Source organism: Cnephaeus nilssonii, assembly GCF_951640355.1.
Source record: "Cnephaeus nilssonii genome assembly, chromosome: 5".
Lineage (NCBI taxonomy): Eukaryota > Metazoa > Chordata > Mammalia > Chiroptera > Vespertilionidae > Cnephaeus > Cnephaeus nilssonii.
The window spans coordinates 28,206,941-28,224,303 of record NC_137076.1 but is presented as its reverse complement, the minus strand read 5'-3'; the positions used below and the strand labels follow the sequence as shown (position 1 = coordinate 28,224,303).

The 17,363-nt window shown below is 42.8% G+C and overlaps 1 protein-coding gene and 1 pseudogene across 11 annotated transcripts in view; one reads left to right on the top strand and one right to left on the bottom strand.

Moving 5' to 3' along the window:
* Window positions 1-17,363, bottom strand: part of RFX2 (regulatory factor X2) — a 97,235-nt gene that overhangs the window by 25,345 nt on the left and 54,527 nt on the right. For 8 of the 10 annotated variants that reach the window (XM_079772017.1, XM_079772018.1, XM_079772020.1 and 5 more), the window contains 3 exons: window positions 15,382-15,461; window positions 13,386-13,647; window positions 1,735-1,809 (listed from right to left, as the gene is read on the bottom strand). In XM_079772017.1, coding sequence (XP_079628143.1) covers window positions 1,735-1,809; window positions 13,386-13,647; window positions 15,382-15,461 — 417 coding nt within the window. The remainder of the gene's footprint in view (window positions 1-1,734; window positions 1,810-13,385; window positions 13,648-15,381; window positions 15,462-17,363) is intronic. The other 2 variants (XM_079772016.1, XM_079772021.1) reach the window with 1 other exon arrangement.
* On the top strand, window positions 9,084-13,372 carry LOC307099918 (large ribosomal subunit protein eL30-like; annotated as a pseudogene). Its single transcript has one exon. The product of its transcript is annotated as a large ribosomal subunit protein eL30-like (transcript).

The following is a 17,363-nucleotide window of genomic DNA, read 5'->3' as shown; positions in this document are numbered from 1 at the left end:
CAGCTCCAGGGGACTCCACCCAGCGTGCATGGTCAACTCTTTAGAAAATTCTGCCTATTCCCTTTGACTCCAAATTGCCAAGCCCCAGCTCCTGCTCACAGCTCCTGATGGAAGGAGGCTCAACCACAGATCAGCAGGGAGAAAACAAACACGGGGAGATTTTCCTGCTCGGAACTCAACTCAGGAATATAAACTGGCTGGAAGCACCAGGAAAGTCTGCCTTCCAAAAGAAAAGTGTTAGAAAGCCAGGAGCAGCCCTGTAGCCAGACCAGCAGCACATGCGTTTCCCGAGACATTTTAAAATTCCCACGGACCCACCTGTTGTCTGCTGGGGTCTGTGCCCCCATCCTGCCTTCCTCACATGGCTCTCCCCAGGGCTGACCTAGCGCCGGGCCCACAGGCTGACGTGGCCATGTATGCCTGCTTGACAACTGAAGCAAGCCTGTCCCTTTGAACAGAGATGGTCCCTGGAGTAGACTGTCGTTCTGCACACCTTCTAACCAGTGCGCTCGGCAGGGTGGGGATAGGTATCCTTCCCTCCAAGCCCTCACTGAAGAATTTCCCTCCCCAGCTGTGCCCACAGGTGACACTGTCCAGCAGTGATGGGCAACAGGGTGGCCATGACCCACCTAGCCTGGGGGGGGGGGCTGGGGAGGGGCCTGATGCGGTCTTCTGTGTTTTTCCTGAGACAACTCCGTGAGGCTGCTGTTCCTTCTAGTAATCTGCCTCCGAGGCTGAGGAGTGCCGACCCTCATCACGTGTGCCTAGAGCAGCTGGCCTTGCCTGTGCCACCCCATAAACCCAGAAGTTTTGGGGCCTTTCTCTAGCTCCGCTCTGCCTCAGAACCACTGCCTTTCAGGCAACACTTGGCCAGTACGAAAGTCTTGATGGGGCCACAGTTAGGATCGTGATTGACTACAGGGGACTTCTTTTACTTGATGTTTTAATTCTCAAGAGAATTAAAGACATTTGGGGTCAAATCCCAACCTAAGTGCTTGAGAAGCACATTCTGACTTCAGTGGCCTGTCCTACTTTTAATTTCCAGTTCCACATAAAGCTAAATTGAGAGCATTAGGAGGAGTAGAGGGAAAAGGAAGGAGCGTGAGGAGACCACAGCTTTCCTTCTAAACTGTCCCAGGAAATAGAGACTCTTAACCATCACCAGTGCCATCTTGCCCCATGAGGCTGCCCAGTGACAAAGACGTTTGCCTCCTCCTGGCATGAGACCCACAATCACGGTTTTCCCCAGGAGGTAAGTGAAGGAGAAAGATTTTTTACAAAGCCCAAATTAGTAGGAATGTGTTGCTTTGAATTTTTCTCAAATTACCTTTTTCCCCCCAAACAGCTGATCATAGGAAACTTAGCTATGAAACTTTATAGCATTCCCTATCCTGTGTCATACTTTGTTATTGTTACTTATTTTAGTATTAACTTTATTTATAATGCTGTGATCTGCCAGGCATTGTTGGAAGCATGTCACGTGTATTAAATAATCTAATCCTTATAACATGCCCCTGAAGAAGTAGGCACTCCGATCATCTACCTTTAGGAATGAAGAACTTGCCTCCATCCCCTTTACATTGTAGGATATTTTTGCTGCATATAGAACTCTAGGCTGGCTTTTCTCCCCTTTTCAACATTTTAAAGGTATCAAGTCATTTCCTTCACTTATTTTTGAAATGCCCATGCAGGTACGTGCACAGTGGGGCAGACCACCAGGCGACACACACTTACATGGCTGTTGAGTAAACCGCTTTTGTGTGATGTGATCCCTTCGCTTTTTTGGAGGTTTTCGATCGCCATTTCAAGCTAAAGAAAATGTGTGCAGAAACAAAACAAAACAAAATGGAAAAAAAAAGGGGGGGGGGGAAATCAGATGGTTAGCATCAGCCAAGACTTGTTTTTATTAATATCCAAATAAATGATTCAAGCGCCTACAAAATAAAAATAAGGCTTAATGCAGGCAGGGGAGATGGGTTAAGTCGTGAGTTGAAGCTACAGCCAGGCGTGTTACTTCGTTACATGCAGATGAGCCCAGGAGCCCGAGGAGCACACGCAGCGGATGAAGTTGTGATGTGAACACGGGCTTCATGTGCACAGGCACACCATGAACACTGAGTCGCTGCATACATTCAAATGTGAGCAAAGCCAGAGAATAATCACCTGCTGCTCCCCACACACGTCATCTGTTGCTAGGGAGAATCAGATGACCAACAGAGCCCAAGGACAGTTAGTAGCACTGACTTCCTGGCCAGCCTGTCCTGTCACAAATCCAGAGTCTCTCTCCTGGATGCTTTGGGAAAATACCAACAAGGACAAAGACCCAGGCCCTGCCATCAGAGGCATTGGACCCTGGGGTCACTGGATATGTCACAGAGATAAGCTCCTGGATGTTTATGAAGTGTGAGCTGTGCAAAGAGGAATATGCGGCAATGAGAATGGAGCTATCAAGCAGGCCTTCCTGGGGGAGTGGACTTTTTAGTTGGGTTCTAAGGATCTCATGGACTTGAGGACTGAAGTGGTGCCACAGGTCTAAGCAAAGGAAGGAACACCCCACTGTGTGTGGCTACCACGTTTGTATGTGCTGAATTTGACCTTGACTTGTACATGGAAATTGAAACTCTGCTGTGGCCCACCACAATAGGCAGAGAACTGCAAGGAAAAGCAATGAACCTAAAGCATACGCTGTCTGTCCTCAAATACCAGGAAAGGCAAAGACTTCAGCAATGCTTCTGCAAAAAAGCAGATTGAACAAGTATTCCAGAAAGTGCAGCGGGGCTGGGTTCAGGAATGAGAGGAATACTGTGTTACCCATCACTTCTTTTTTTTTTTTTCAAATCCTCACCTGAGGATATGTTTCCCATTGATTTTATTTTTATTTTTTTTATTTTATTTTTTTTTTATTTCTTTTTTTTGTTTCCCATTGATTTTAGAGAAAGGAGAGAAAGAAACATCCATCAGTTGCCTCCCGTACACGCCCCAAACAGGGATGGAACCCACAACCTGGGTAAGTGCCTTCACCAGAAATCTGAAGTGCCATGACCTTTCAGTGTATGGGACAACCACTGTTGTTTATGTACACTCTTGCCATTTTCTATTCAACATTGTACCGGAAGTTCCGGCCAGGGCAATTGGAAAACAATAACAAATAAAAGGTAGCCAAATGGGAGAGGAAGAAATGAAACTATCTCTATTTGCAGACACCATGATCTTAAATATAAAAAATCTTAAATGATCCATAAAAGACAATTAGCGTTCATAAATGAATTCATATAAGTTGCAGTATATAAGAGCAACATACAAAAATCAATTACATTTCTGAGTAATGAACACTGTAAAGAGGAAATTAAGAAAACAACCCTACTTACAATAGTATCAAAGAGAATAAATACCTAGGAATAAATTTAACCCAGGAGGTGAAATACTTGTACAACGAAAACTATAAAACACTGTTGAAAGAAACTAAAGATAAACAGAAAGATAGCCTATGTTCATGGATTGAAAGACTTAATATTGATAATATGGCAATACTCTCCAAAATGATCTATAGAACCAATGAAATCCCTGTAAACTTCCAACTGCTTTACAGAAATAGACAAATTGATCCTAAAATTCATATGGCATTGCAAAGGACTCCCAATAGCCGACACAATCTTGAAAAAGAACTAAGATGGAAGACACACACTTCCGATTTCAAACTTAACACAAAGTTACAGTAACTGAAACAGTGCATTCCTGGGATAAAAATAGAAATGCAGATTAATGGGATAGAATTGAGAGTCTAGAAATAATCCCATACATCTATGGTCAATTGATTTTTGACAAGGGTGTCAAGACAATTCAATGGAAAAATAAAATTTTTCAAAAAATGGCACTGGGATAACTGCACGGCCACATGCAAAAGAATACAGGTAGACCTTTACATCATATACAAAAGTCAACTCAAAATGGATCAAAGAACTAAATGAAAGAGCTACAACTATAAAACTCCTAGAGAAAAACATCAGGTAATCATGTAAAACAAGGTTATCTTCATAATCTTGGATTTGGCAATGGATTCTTAGATGACATCAAAAGCACAAACATTTAAAAAATAATTTTAAAGATGAACTGGAGTTCATCAAAACTAAAAACTTTTGTGCACTGCCCAGCTGGCATGTGGTTGAGCATCGACCTATGATCCAGGAGGTTATGGTTCGATACCCAGTCAGGGCATATGCCTGGGTTGCAGGCTCGATCCCCAGTGAGGGGTGTGCAGGAGGCAGCCGATCAATGATTCTCTCTCATCATTGATGTTTCTATCTCTTTCCCTCCCTCTTCCTTCCTCTCTGGAATCAATAAAAATAAATATTTTTTAAAACGTTCATGCACCAAATGACACTGATAAAGAGAGTGAAAGGACAACCTACACTCTCCCATACTAGTAAGTCATATATCTGATAAGAGTCTTGTATTTAGAATATTAAAGAACTCTCAGAACTCAACAACAAAATGACAACCCAATTAAAAATGGCAAAAGGCTTGAATGGGCATGTCTCCAATAAGCACATGAAAAGTTCCTCAATGGCATTAATCATTAGGGAAATACAAGACTAAAATCACAATGAGGTACCACTTCATATCCACCAATATGGCTAAAAAAAAAAGAAGATAATGAAGTGTTGGGGGAAAATGTGTAGAAATTGGAACCCTTATACATTGCAGGTGGAATGTCAAATGATGCAGCTGCTGTGGAAAACAGTATGGCAGTGCCTCAAAAAGTTAAACATAAACCCAGTTAACCCATATTACCCAGCAATTCCACTCTTAGGTATGTATTCAAAAGAATTGGAAACAGGTGTTTAAACAAAAACTTGTACACAAATGTTCATAGCAGCATTATTCATAATGGCAAAAAGTGGAAAAACCCAAATGTCAATCACAGAATAATAGATAAACACAGTGTGCACCATCCATATTATGGAGTATTACTCAGCTATGAAAAGGAGTGAAGCAATGACACAGGCTACAATGTGGATGGACCCTGAAAACATCTCACACAAAAGGCCACACACTGTATGATTCATTTATGTGAAATGTCCAGAACAGGCAAATCTACACAGACAGAAAGCAGACTGGTTGCAAGGGGATGGGAAGTAACTGCTAACTGGTACAGGGTTACCTTTTGGGGAGATGAAAATGTTCTGGAACTAGATAGGGTAATGGTTGCACAACATTGTGAATGTACTAAATGTCATTGAATTGTACACTTTTAAATGGTTAAAATGGTGAATGTTATGTTACGTGAATTTTACCTCAATAAAAAGATATAACCAATTTAAAAATCCATTAGTCTCTCTTGCAATCTGAATGAATCTTTTACTCACATGCATGGTTTTAACATCATTCTTTGGTCACTTGGACAATATTCATTCACTGAGTTTGCAGATCTTCCAAATGTTGACACATTTCATTACATAATATTGAAAAATCACATTTGTTAATATCACTACCAACCTAATTGGAAAAGATACCAGTTTTTCAAAATTCTCTTCTCTTTTTTTGTTTAAAAAAGTACTGGCAACAAAATCTGTCAGTTGTTTTTGTGGATACACCAGGTTCACACCACTTATTTTTGAGAAAATATTTGCCACGTCTCTGAGTCTGAATGATCACAATGTGTCTGTTATTCTTTCTGGGAAAAATGACATTTCAAAAAAAGTGGCTAGTTTCACTTAACTCATTGCACAGGAGCTTTTCCTCGAGATGGCCATCATACTTTGGCAGACAGCAGAAGAGCTGTTTGTCACAGAATATTAAAAAGTCATGTAATCAAGGGTTGAGATTTAATACAATTAGTAATTTTTACTACTTCATCAAGGACATTCCTAAGTAAAACTGGTATTTGGAATTTTATTTCTCTTTTTCTTTTCGACTGAAAGCATAATGGTAAAGGATCAATGTCTTCTAGAAGAGTTTATTGCCTCTGCCTTGATTCCTGCCTTGATTTGTGCTCATCTGTTTCAAGGGTGTTGATTTTGCACAATCACTGCAAATGATGATACAGGGAAAATGGTAACTAGTATTATTGGCTTAGTATTATTATGAAAAGTTTTGACCTTGTGGAGCCCCTTAAGGGATCCTGGGGACACCCACAGGTTCGCTGGTCATATTTAAGGCTGACTGCTGAAAATCATGGTATTATGAGTACAGAGGAAAAGAAAAGAATATAAGTTAAGATTTGCTGTGTAAGATCATCTTCAAAAACCCATATCTATTAAATAGGATTTAGACAAGTCCAGATACAGGAAATTAATTTAATGTACTGTGAATGCCCCAAGATGCTCACTGTGTTTTAAAATATCACTTAATTATCTGAAGGCGATAAAGGTCAGGAAAACACCGTCAAGCCCCAGAAGGACAGATGCCCAGGAGTCAGGACTGAAGGCGCAGAGCACACACACGTCCAGCAGAGGGCGCTATGGCACCGCCTCCTGGCCCAGCATGGGAGACACGTGCCGCATCCCTGAAAAGGAGCATCTGGCCCTTGAACTTGATCTAACCGAGGGCCTTTAACAGTCCCGGTGGCTGGAGAAGTTAGGATTTAATCTTTTTATATGCTTAAAATGAAAACGAATTTTATATTTGACTGGAGTTTATTTTTAAAAGTTCATCAGTGCTACATGCACAGGCCAGTATGTCAAAAAGCACCAAAGAGCCACGGAGGCATGCAGTGGTGCCCCATCCCTAACCCCAGCCCTGGCAGTTTTCCTAAAATCATTTCTCTTTTTTGACCTTCTGGTAATCTCCTTCACATTTTAGAATTATGCATGTGCTTGTGCATCTGCTTCTTGATTTATCAGGCGCTTAATCTTTACTTTGGACTTGGTGCAATGCAGCACGTACTCCTTTTTATTGGTCATTTAATATCATTTGCTTCTGCTACATGTATTGTTAACAGAAGGCCTGCTTTAAGGACTCATTCAAGTGGAAGACAGAAAATGTATAATACTTGTGATCAAAGATACAGTGTCTCAAGAACCCAACATAATAGCAGACAGCAGACTAGTTTTAAAGCTCCCAAGTGTATTAAAATTAGTCAATTATTTAAAAATTGTGAAAGAAAATTTAAAAACCCTTTCCTTTCATGTATAATTCTACCAAGATTTTACCTGATTAAGGACTATATTAATGCCTCCTAATAGAGGGTGTTGGTTACTTCTCCTCAAATTTATTAGCATCTACCCCAATGGCCATTCCATAATAACCTTGTTAAAAGGACCTGCCAGACAGAGGTAGTCCCTACAAAGAGCCAGCAATGACAATTATTGATGAAATATCTGTTAATCCAGGCTGGGTCTTCCCTAATTCAATTTGTAGACCATGCCTCCTGGGAAGGGGCAGGGATGTTCCTTGGAAAGACCAGAGAAAAGTTGGGACAAGGACAGAAACCTGCTGTAGCTAACCCTCCATCCTAAAACACAGCATACTTACATGACCATAAGTGGAGAAAATAAACACTTAGATGTTGCATGAGTAACCCCTTTGGATCTTTAAAGAAAATGGGGAGTATTTTAAAAGAAGGAAGCAGCACGATGGGAATTTTGAGGCAGGAACATAAATCCTAGAATTACGCCTGGAGAAATCAACCATCCGCAGTTAGGGGCCAGGGAGGAAAAAGGGGGAACAGTGGGCTCACCACTGGGGAGAGAGGGAGGCTGGCTTAGGGAAATGGGACATTTTAAATCTGTTTGTCCATCTTTATTTTGTTAATTCAGCATTTTAAAGTAAGTAATATTACATGTGCATACTGTATAAAAATCTGATTAGGCCAGAGGCATATAAGTCTCCATACTGGGCCAGGACTGGGGTAGGGCCAACAAGGCACCCAGGGCACCAAACTTAAGGAGGTGCTCATGCTCAAGGTCGCGCCTGAGCAGGGTCAGCACTTGGAGGTGAAACCCTCCTTAAATTTGGCACCCTGGGCACTTTACCCTTTGGGTTGTGTCAAAGAGGTCCGACCTGAGCTGAAATGACAAAAGCAAACCTCTCAGGTTAGTATCTCTGCTCAATGTACTTAAAAAAAAAGTGCAACAGAAAACTTTATTAAAAACTCCCCATTTGGGCCCCAGCTGGTGTTCTCAGTGGTTAGAGCATTAGCCGGTGCACTGAAGGGTCACAGGTTAGATTCATAGTCAAGGGCACGTACCTGGATTGCAGGTTTGATCCCTGGCCCTGGTTGGGGAGCGTGCAGGAAGCAACCAATCGATGTGTATCTCTCACATCAATATTTTTCTCTCTCTCTCTCTCTCTCTCTCTCTCTCTCTCTCCCTTCTCTCCCTCCTACTCTCTCTAAAAATCAATGGAGAAAATATCCTCAGGTGAAGATTAAAAACAAACAAACAAACAAACAAAACTCACCATTTGGGCAAATCACTCTTAAGATTTATAATACTGGGAGCAATTGAGATCTTGCTTTCTGGCATGTCATCTGGTTGGCTCAAATAAACTCATAAAATAATTTAAAAAGATTTATAATACTGATGAAGAAAATTTAGCCCAGTGGGTGTGGCTCAGTGGTTGAGCATTGACCTATGAAACAGGAGGTCACAGTTCAATTCCCAATCAGGGCACATGCCTGGGTTGTGGGCTCGATCCCCAGTAGGGGGTATGCAGGAGGCAGCTGATCGATGATTCTCTCTCATCACTGATGGTTCTCTCTCTCGCCCTCTCCCTTCTTTTCTAAAAAAAAAATTAAAAAGAAAATTTAACCAGAAATAAAGACTCAAGACAATTTGTCACCAAAAGTTTGAAATCACTTATTGAGGGTATAGGTGGTGATTTGATCTTCATGCTCCCTTTTCAGGATTAACTTAAAATCCCATAACTCTAACATGAAAGAATTGGCAGATGTGAAAGGATGGATGCAGGAGCCGTATTTTTTGTTTGTTTGTTTTGTTAATCCTTACCTGAGGATATTTTTTCCATTGATTTTTTTCAGAGAGAGAGTGGAAGGAGTAGGAGAGGAAGAGAGAGAGAGAGAAACATTGATGTGAGAGACATCAACCGGTTGCCTCCTGCACTCGCCCTGACTGAGGTGGGGATCCTGCAACCGAGATACAACACTATCTGTATGAGGATCTCAGGTTAGAGCATTAGCCAGAACCACAATCCTACGGCTCCTGGCCCTGGCTGATGCTCTAACCACTGATCCATGCCAGCCAGGGCAGGAGCCATATTTTATTTCTGTTGCAAGCCTCTGGGCCATTTCTGTTCATGGCTCCCAGAAAGGCCCTCAGCTCTCACAAGCTGCATCCTTGTGAGATGTTTCATGCCAAAACCAAGCCGATAAATAACACAGAGAAGGCAGAGTCAGGGATCAGATTCTCATCTGAGATGATCGCTTCCTAGGGACTTTCATGGGGATGTGTGTTAAAACACAGCCCATTCATGGATTTCCAATTGATTAAAAACTTGATTCCTTAAAGGCAACCCAAACAACAAACCACAGTAGCTAGTGCCCCGAGTCTTACCTGCACATCTGCTTGCAACAAAGAGGGTGTGGACCAGAGAATGCTGCTGTTTTTCAGTCAATTTGTTTCCTATAATTCTAGTATATTCTACTATTATAAACTGGTGCAGTCTGATAAAACTGAGCCTGCCATATCCATGAAAGTTAACATGGCATGTGAAGAACACTTTCTGCTCACTAATAGCTCTAATCTTGAGTCCATCTAGCCAGTCCTCTAAGGGAGAAGCGTGTCTGGCCTCCTGTGTCCTCCCAGCCCCTGCTGAGCTGACAGCTGGAAAAACTAAGAGAGGTGAGGTGGAAGCTAGGGCGTCTCGGATTGAACAGTGGACACTGCCCCACACATCACAGCTTCTAGAAAGCAAGTGACTTCTCTCTACGCCTGTCCTCAAAGCCAGGTTCTGGGGAGTAGTCTACACAGAGAAAGAGAGAGGACAGCAAGCCTCTCTGATGTTGGGGTGATGCCAAAACACCCTGAAAAGAACAGGGACGAGGCTAAAACATTACCTTTTATTTCAGATTAGCCCACCACCAAAATAAGTTTTTTTCTAATTGAAAATCAATCAATGTAATCCATCATATTAACAGTGTAAAGAAAAAAACAACCTCATGCCCTGACCAGTTTGGCTCAGTGGATAGAGCGTCGGCCGGCAGACTGGAGGGTCCCACGTTCGATTCTGGTCAAGGGGATGTACCTTGGTTGCAGGAGGCAGCTGATCGATGTTTCTCTCTCATCGATGTTTCTAATTCTCTATCCCTCTCCCTTCCTCTCTGTAAAAAATCAATATATTTAAAACAACAACAACAAACAAAAAAATACAACCTCATGATCAATGAAGAAAAAGCATTTGACAGAACTCAACATCCAAAAACTCTCTGAAAACTAGGAATAGAGGGAACTTCCTCAACCCAAAATAGGGCATTTATGAAAACCTACAATTAACATCACACTTAGCAGTAAAAGATGAAAAGATTTCCCCCCAAGACTGGGAACAAGGAAAGGATGTCCACTCACCGCTCCTATTCAACATAGTAGAGTTCTAGCCAGCAAAAAAAGGCAAGAAAAAAAAAGTTATCCAGATTGAAAAGGAGGAAGTAAAATTGTTTCTATTTGCAGACAACAAAAAACTCTTAGAACTAAAAAGTGAGTGCCACAAGGTTGCAGGATGCAAGGACAACAGCCAAAAATCAACCGTATTTTCACATACTAACAATGAACAGTTAGAAACGGAATTAAAAAATCAATACCACTGCTCTGTATGTTTTAGGTTGGGGGCCGTCTGCATGTAAGGCAAGAAGATGGTGGCTGCAAAGACAACGAAAGCTGTTGGAGTCAATCAACTCTAGGCTCCAGTTTGTTATGAAAAGTACGTGCTGGGGTACGAACAGACTCTGAAAATGAGCAGGCAAAGTGAAACTGGTCATCCTCACCAACACTGTTCAGCCTTGAGGAAATCTGAAATAGAGGACTATGTCATGGTGTCCATCACTACAGTGGCAATAATGCTGAATTGGGTCCAGCATGTGCACATACTACAGAGTATGCACACTGGCTATCATTGATCTAGGTGATTCTGATATCATAAAAAGCATGCCAAAACATATTAGTGAAAAGTAAATCATGCAAGATTTTTCTTTAATAAAACTGGCCAGCGCTTGGTTTAAAAAAAAATAAAATAAAATAAAATAAAGACTAATACCACTTACAATAGCACCGAAAACATGACATACTTAAGTATAAGCCTAACAGAATGTGTACAGGATCTACACGTTAAAAATTACAAAATGCTGATGAAAGAAATAAAAGAAGACCTAAGTAAATGGGAAAGCATACCATGTTCATGGACTAAAGACCCAACTCAATTCTCCCCCAAACTGAACTACAGGTTTAGTGCTGTTTAATCAAATTCTTACTAGGAATTTTTTATAGATATAGAAAATTCTAAATTTATATAAATAGCTTACACAATACTGAAGAAAAATAAAGTTGGAGGAATCACTCACTATAAAGCTGTAGTAATTAACAGGCACACAGATCAATGAAACAGAATAGAATGTCCTGAAACAGATCCACACAAGGCCAATTGATTTTTGACCAAGACGCAAAAGCGATCCAATGGAGGAAGGATAGTCAGTCATTTCAGCAAATGATGCTGGAACTACTGGTAGTTTCATATGCATAAAAATAAACCTCGACCGAAAATAAAAAAAAATAAACCTAAACCTTACATCTTATACAAAAGTTAACCCAAATGAAAAAAAAAATAAACCTAAACCTTACATCTTATACAAAAGTTAACCCAAATGAAGCAGATCCAACTACAAAATGTAAAACTATAAAACTATTCCAAGAAAACAGGAGGAAATTTTTATGACCTGGGGATAGGCAAAGAGTTCTCAGGTATGGCATCAAAAGTGTGATCTTTACAAAAAAGAAAAATTAATAAATAAGACTTTATTTAAAAAAATTATTTTTCTCTGCAAATGACACTTGTAACAGAATAAAAAGATACTATAAAAACTGGGAGAGAATATTCGCAAATTGCATATCTGACAGGGGACTTATAAAGAATACATAAAGAATTTTCAAAATTTAACAATAAGAAAACTAACAATCCAGTTTAAAAAATAGGCAAATGACTGGAACTGACACATCACCAAAAGCATATATAAGGCAAATGAGCACGTGAAAAGCTGCTTACCATCATTAGCAATTAAGAAAATGCAAATTACAATCACAATGAGATACCACTACACACCTATTAGAATGGCTAAAATGAAAAAATGCTGACAACAAGGAGTGCTGGCGAGGAGTGGAGCAACAGGAACTCTTACACATCGCTGGGGGAAATGTGAAATGGTACGACCACTTGAGGAAACTGTTGGTGATCTCTGATAAAGTTAAATACACACTTACCGTATCAACCAGCAATCCGCTCGTAGGTATTTACTCAAAAGAAAGGAAAACATATGTCCATACAAAAACCTGTCGGTGAGGACTGATAGCTGCATTATACATAATCGCCCCAAACTGGAAATCTCCCCAACTGCCCTCAACTAGTGAATGGATAGGTAGGAATACTACTCAGTCACGAAGAAGGAGGAAGTACTGGCTAATGCAACAACTTGACTGGATCTCAAAGGCGCCACACTGAGTGAAAGAAGCGGAACTCAGAAGGTCAGTACTGAATGATTCTGTTCATACAACAGTCCCAGAAAAACAAACCTCTAGTGATGGAGAAAGGGTCAGTGGGTGCCAGGGGTTGTGGGTGAGGGGAGGTCATGACTGCAAATACCAGGAGGGAGTTTAGGGGAGACAACCATCAGGATCCTGACTGTGGCAGTAGTTACACAAACATGCGTGTGCGTCAAAACTCAGGGCTGTACACCCAGAAAAGTCACACAGCTCTGTATTAATTTACAAAGTAAAAGTAAATATGGAAACTAGGGTTTTGAAAGTTAAGTTTTTAAAGCAGATGTTTTGGACAGGAGCATGGAGGGAACAATTCGGCATCGCTCTTAAGAGAAATCTCCTCTTGTTTATTCAGTCTAGTTTCATATGGGTGGACTGACCTAAGCCTCTAAGGGGCTGATAATAATGACGACATCACCAGCAGCACATACCAGTATGGAGTTCTTTTTACAAATATGCAGTGTTCACAACAGCCCATGATGGGAAATTTATGTTTTTGGGGTTTTTTTAAACCAGTGGAGGAACTGAGGTTCAAAGAAGCTGAGACTTGCCTTGGGTCCCAGGGCCTGGCTGGGGCTGGCAGGGCTCCCTTCCAGGGCTCCAGGCTGCCTTCCACTCACCGTCCCTACTTCTGCTGCTAGTCTATCCAGGGCCTAACCTGTTGCCCGAGAGCCTAGTACATACCGTTGCTGGAGACGACCGGGAAGTGTGGGCCAGCGAGTGTCTGGTGCTGTCCATCCCCCCGTGGATGAGATAGGCTCCTGTGCTGGAGATAATGGGGCTCCCCCCGACATCCATGGTGATGCCCACCATGCTGTGGGAAGGGACTGCAGTCGGCGAGGAACCTGCGACGGTCACCTGGGCGTCGCCCGGGGCCTCGAAGTAAGATGCTGCGCTGCTTGTGGCATACATTGGAGGCTCGGGGTTATAGGCATAGGCCGTCCGCCTGTCAGAGAGAGAGAATGTGCCTCCTCTGAGTCTGGAAGGAATCCTGAAAAACTTCATGTCAAAGTGGAAGCCTGATGAGACTGAACATATGGGGTAAGTCAGATACCAAACGCCTATGCATCACAGAGTTCAAAGCAATCGACTGAAAATATTCAGGATCACATGTGGACTCATCAAAAACTGATCACTTAAAAATTCGAAGTATGAAGGGGTCATATGAGGGAGCTCCTTCATGGAGATGGAACACTTCTGCGTCTTATTATGATTATGTGAAATTTATACACGAACCCTAGCTGGTTTGGCTCAGTGGATAGAGCATCGGCCTGCGGACTGAAGGGTCCCAAGTTCAATTCTGGTCAAGGGCACATGCCCGGGTTGCGGGCTCGATCCCCAGTAGGGGGTGTGCAGGAGGCAGCCGATCAATGATTCTCTCTCGTCATTGATGTTTCTATCTCTCTCTCCCTCTCCCTTCCTCCCTGAAATCAATAAAAATATATATTTTTAAAAAATTTATACATGAGAAAAAATGGCACAGAAGTATATACACACACACACACACACACACACACACACACACACACACATACACACACACACACACACAGGAGTCAAAACTGGTGAAATGGAATAAGACCCATGGGCTAGTTAACAGTCCTGTCCCAATGTTACTTTCCTGCTATTGTCCTACAGTCATACTCAAAAAAGATGTCACCACACGGGGAGACTGGGTGAAGGGTCTCCCATTTTGTAACTTCCTAGAAGTCTATGATCCTATCAAAAAAGGTTTAAAAAATGAAATTGCATAATAAAAAGAAATATCTAAGTGATATGAAGAATTTATCTAATATTACTTTAACATCTGGATTAAATGCTTAGCTAACTATATATGTCATCCCATAAAGTTTTAAGTTCCACTCCAGTAATGCTGGCCATAGTAAAAGGCAGCTGGTAATGGTTTCTCCTTGGTGGTGACTAAAGGCTATGACCTGACCCGAGGGAAGGCCCCTCTGGTGGCAGGTGGCCCCAACCTCTGGGAGGCGTGCACTCCCATTCTGTCCCCTGGTGACATCATATATAACTGTAATACAATCGAACCCAAGTACTTGACACTGGTACAATCTACACACCTTGCTCAGATGTCATGGGTTTGACCTTCAGTATTGTGCTGTAGAAGCTCACACAACTCCTTAACTACAACCACACTCTCACCCTTGATCCCTGAACTTTCAAAGGAGAGTTGTCGAAATCAAATGAGCAAAAGGACTTATGTCTTGAGCCCAATGAGCTTCCCGAGAATGTGTCATTTTCTGTCACAAGCATCACATAGTTCGCAAGCAGAAAACCCTGAGTCCCTGACAAATAAAAAGTCAAGTCATATCAACATCATAAAAAGCCAGAGGTTAACAAAGGCCAGGAGGAGAAAGCAGAGATAGAAATGGCTTCTGGATTGTGAGGACTGAATCTTTAGAATTGGATTACGGTTTGTTTTTCTTAAGACTACCTTTTCTAGAAGTAAAAGCTACAAAAGTGTGTGATTTCTGAAATCTCCACAGGACTGTGATGACCTAATACCACAGTAATGGTTCCAACATAGCACCCAAAGGATAAGGGGGAGGGATTTGTGCAAACACATCCCCAAAAGGAAAACGGTGGGAGAGTCGTGAAGGAAGGTTCCAGACGTGGCCTGAGGTTCTCTGTGAGGCCCCTTCCGAGGGCAGGGAAAACCACGTACAAGGCTCCATTTGTGTAGACAGCGTCTCCGCCTTCCACGTATTGCACTTGGGATGGGTACACGTGTTGCACAGGCTGGACCTGAAACATCAGATATTTCGTGTTACACACAGTATAGTCTACTTGTTCATGATTTTCCATCATTCAAGCTGAAAATAACTTCGACTGCCTTTTATGAACATTAAGTACTGCATTACAGTTGGCACGTCTTGAAAGAAACTAGGAGAGGTAGTCCTAATCCACTGCTATGCACGAGGGAAGCCAAGTCCAATGCGCCTGTTCCATGGGGAAAGAAGCCAAACTGACAGCTAGGAAGGGCCCTGGGGCCTGCCAGCCACTGGGTAATGGGTTGGTAATGCTGGACAGTGGAAATCAGAGTATGGACAGAACGCCAACCTCTGAGCATTGGACCTGTCACCCACACCCAAGGACAGGGCAGAGGGCTCCAGCTGGTCACTCTCTACATGTCCCTCCCATGCCCCCTTAGGGTGGCCCTGGTGCTCCTCCCCAGCAAGAGGGCAGGGGTCCTGGAGCCACACTGGGGAGAGACTGTGAAGGTCTGAGCAGAACTAGAAGAAACGATGGGCCGAGAGTGGGAGATGTAGACCAAGGGTGATGGGAGGACCACAGAATAGCCCTACCTGGTCCCTGTCAGTGCAGCGCCTCAGCTAATGGCCCACAAGGGATGCTGGCCCTGGTGGTAGAGGCCGAGTTCTGCATGGAAGACTTCAGAATCTCACCGCAGAGGGAACCTTACCCAATGCCTAATTCAACCTCATTTTGGGGTAACAAAATTAAAGGCTGGGTCCCATCGTGACCTTTCTCTAGGCCAGTGTATGGAGCTGATTCCCACCTCCGAGGTTAACCCAGCACGGATACACTCGTACACGCTCAACTCCTGGAGTAATAGCGTATCATGAGGAGGCCAGGGATTACCATGCTGAGTGGGCTTTGCCTTAGGGCATGCGTCCTCAAACTACGGCCCATGGGCCACATGCGGGTGTTTTTGCCATTTTGTTTTTTTACTTCAAAATAAGACATGTGCAGTGTGCATAGGAATTTGTTCATAGTTTTTTTTTTTAACTATAGTCTGGCCCTCCAACGGTCTGAGGGACAGTGAACTGGCCCCCTGTTTAAAAAGTTTGAGGACCCTTGCCTTAGGGGACCGAGTGAAATGCACAAGTCACTCCACAAGTCTGAGCTGCCCAAAGAGAAAGTGGTGGTGCAGGCCCAGCCCCACAGAGGGGGGAAGCTTCTGGAATCATGACATTAGCCTTGATCTCCCCTCCCTCAAGCTAAGGTTCCCTTCTGCGCCTGCTCAGAACTTTTGTTTCTCCCTGACCCCATAAGCCTCCCCTGGTTCCTCCTACACACACTGCTCATCTGAACAGGAACCCCTGAAGAAAGAAGCATATACTCTGGGGTCTCGGCCGTCTCTCTGTTTCACTCATGGTCCCTCCCTTTCAGGCAGGACCCTGCACAAATTTTAATTCAGCATCTTGCAGAGCAAGAGCCGGCCCTTGGGCCAGATCTGGCTTGCCTGTTTTTTGTCAATAAAGTTTTGTTGACACACAGCCACGCTCTTTTTACTTCTTTTACATCTATGGCTGCTTCTAGAGACAAAGCAGAGTTGAGTGGTTGTGCAAGACACTATCTGGCCTGCAAAGCCAAAAAAATGCACTATTTGGTCTTTTCCAGAAAAGGGCTGCTGACCACTGTCCTAGATTCCATTGACTGTCTGAGCTGATGGTCTGTGCTGTTCTTTGGTGGGTGAGCCCACACTTTTAAGCTTTCTTCCCAGATAATTTAATCTCACAAGAGGCACTTCCTTGGTCATGGCTCTTGTCTGAGGGTATAACACTTGCCTACAGAGGGGTTTGCCTCCCCAGGAAGTTCTGTGTTCCTCCAATCCAGAACCTTTGCCATCTGTTTGCATGTCTAGCTCAGCACCCAGTGCTCTATCAAGAGGCTGGCTTATGTCTC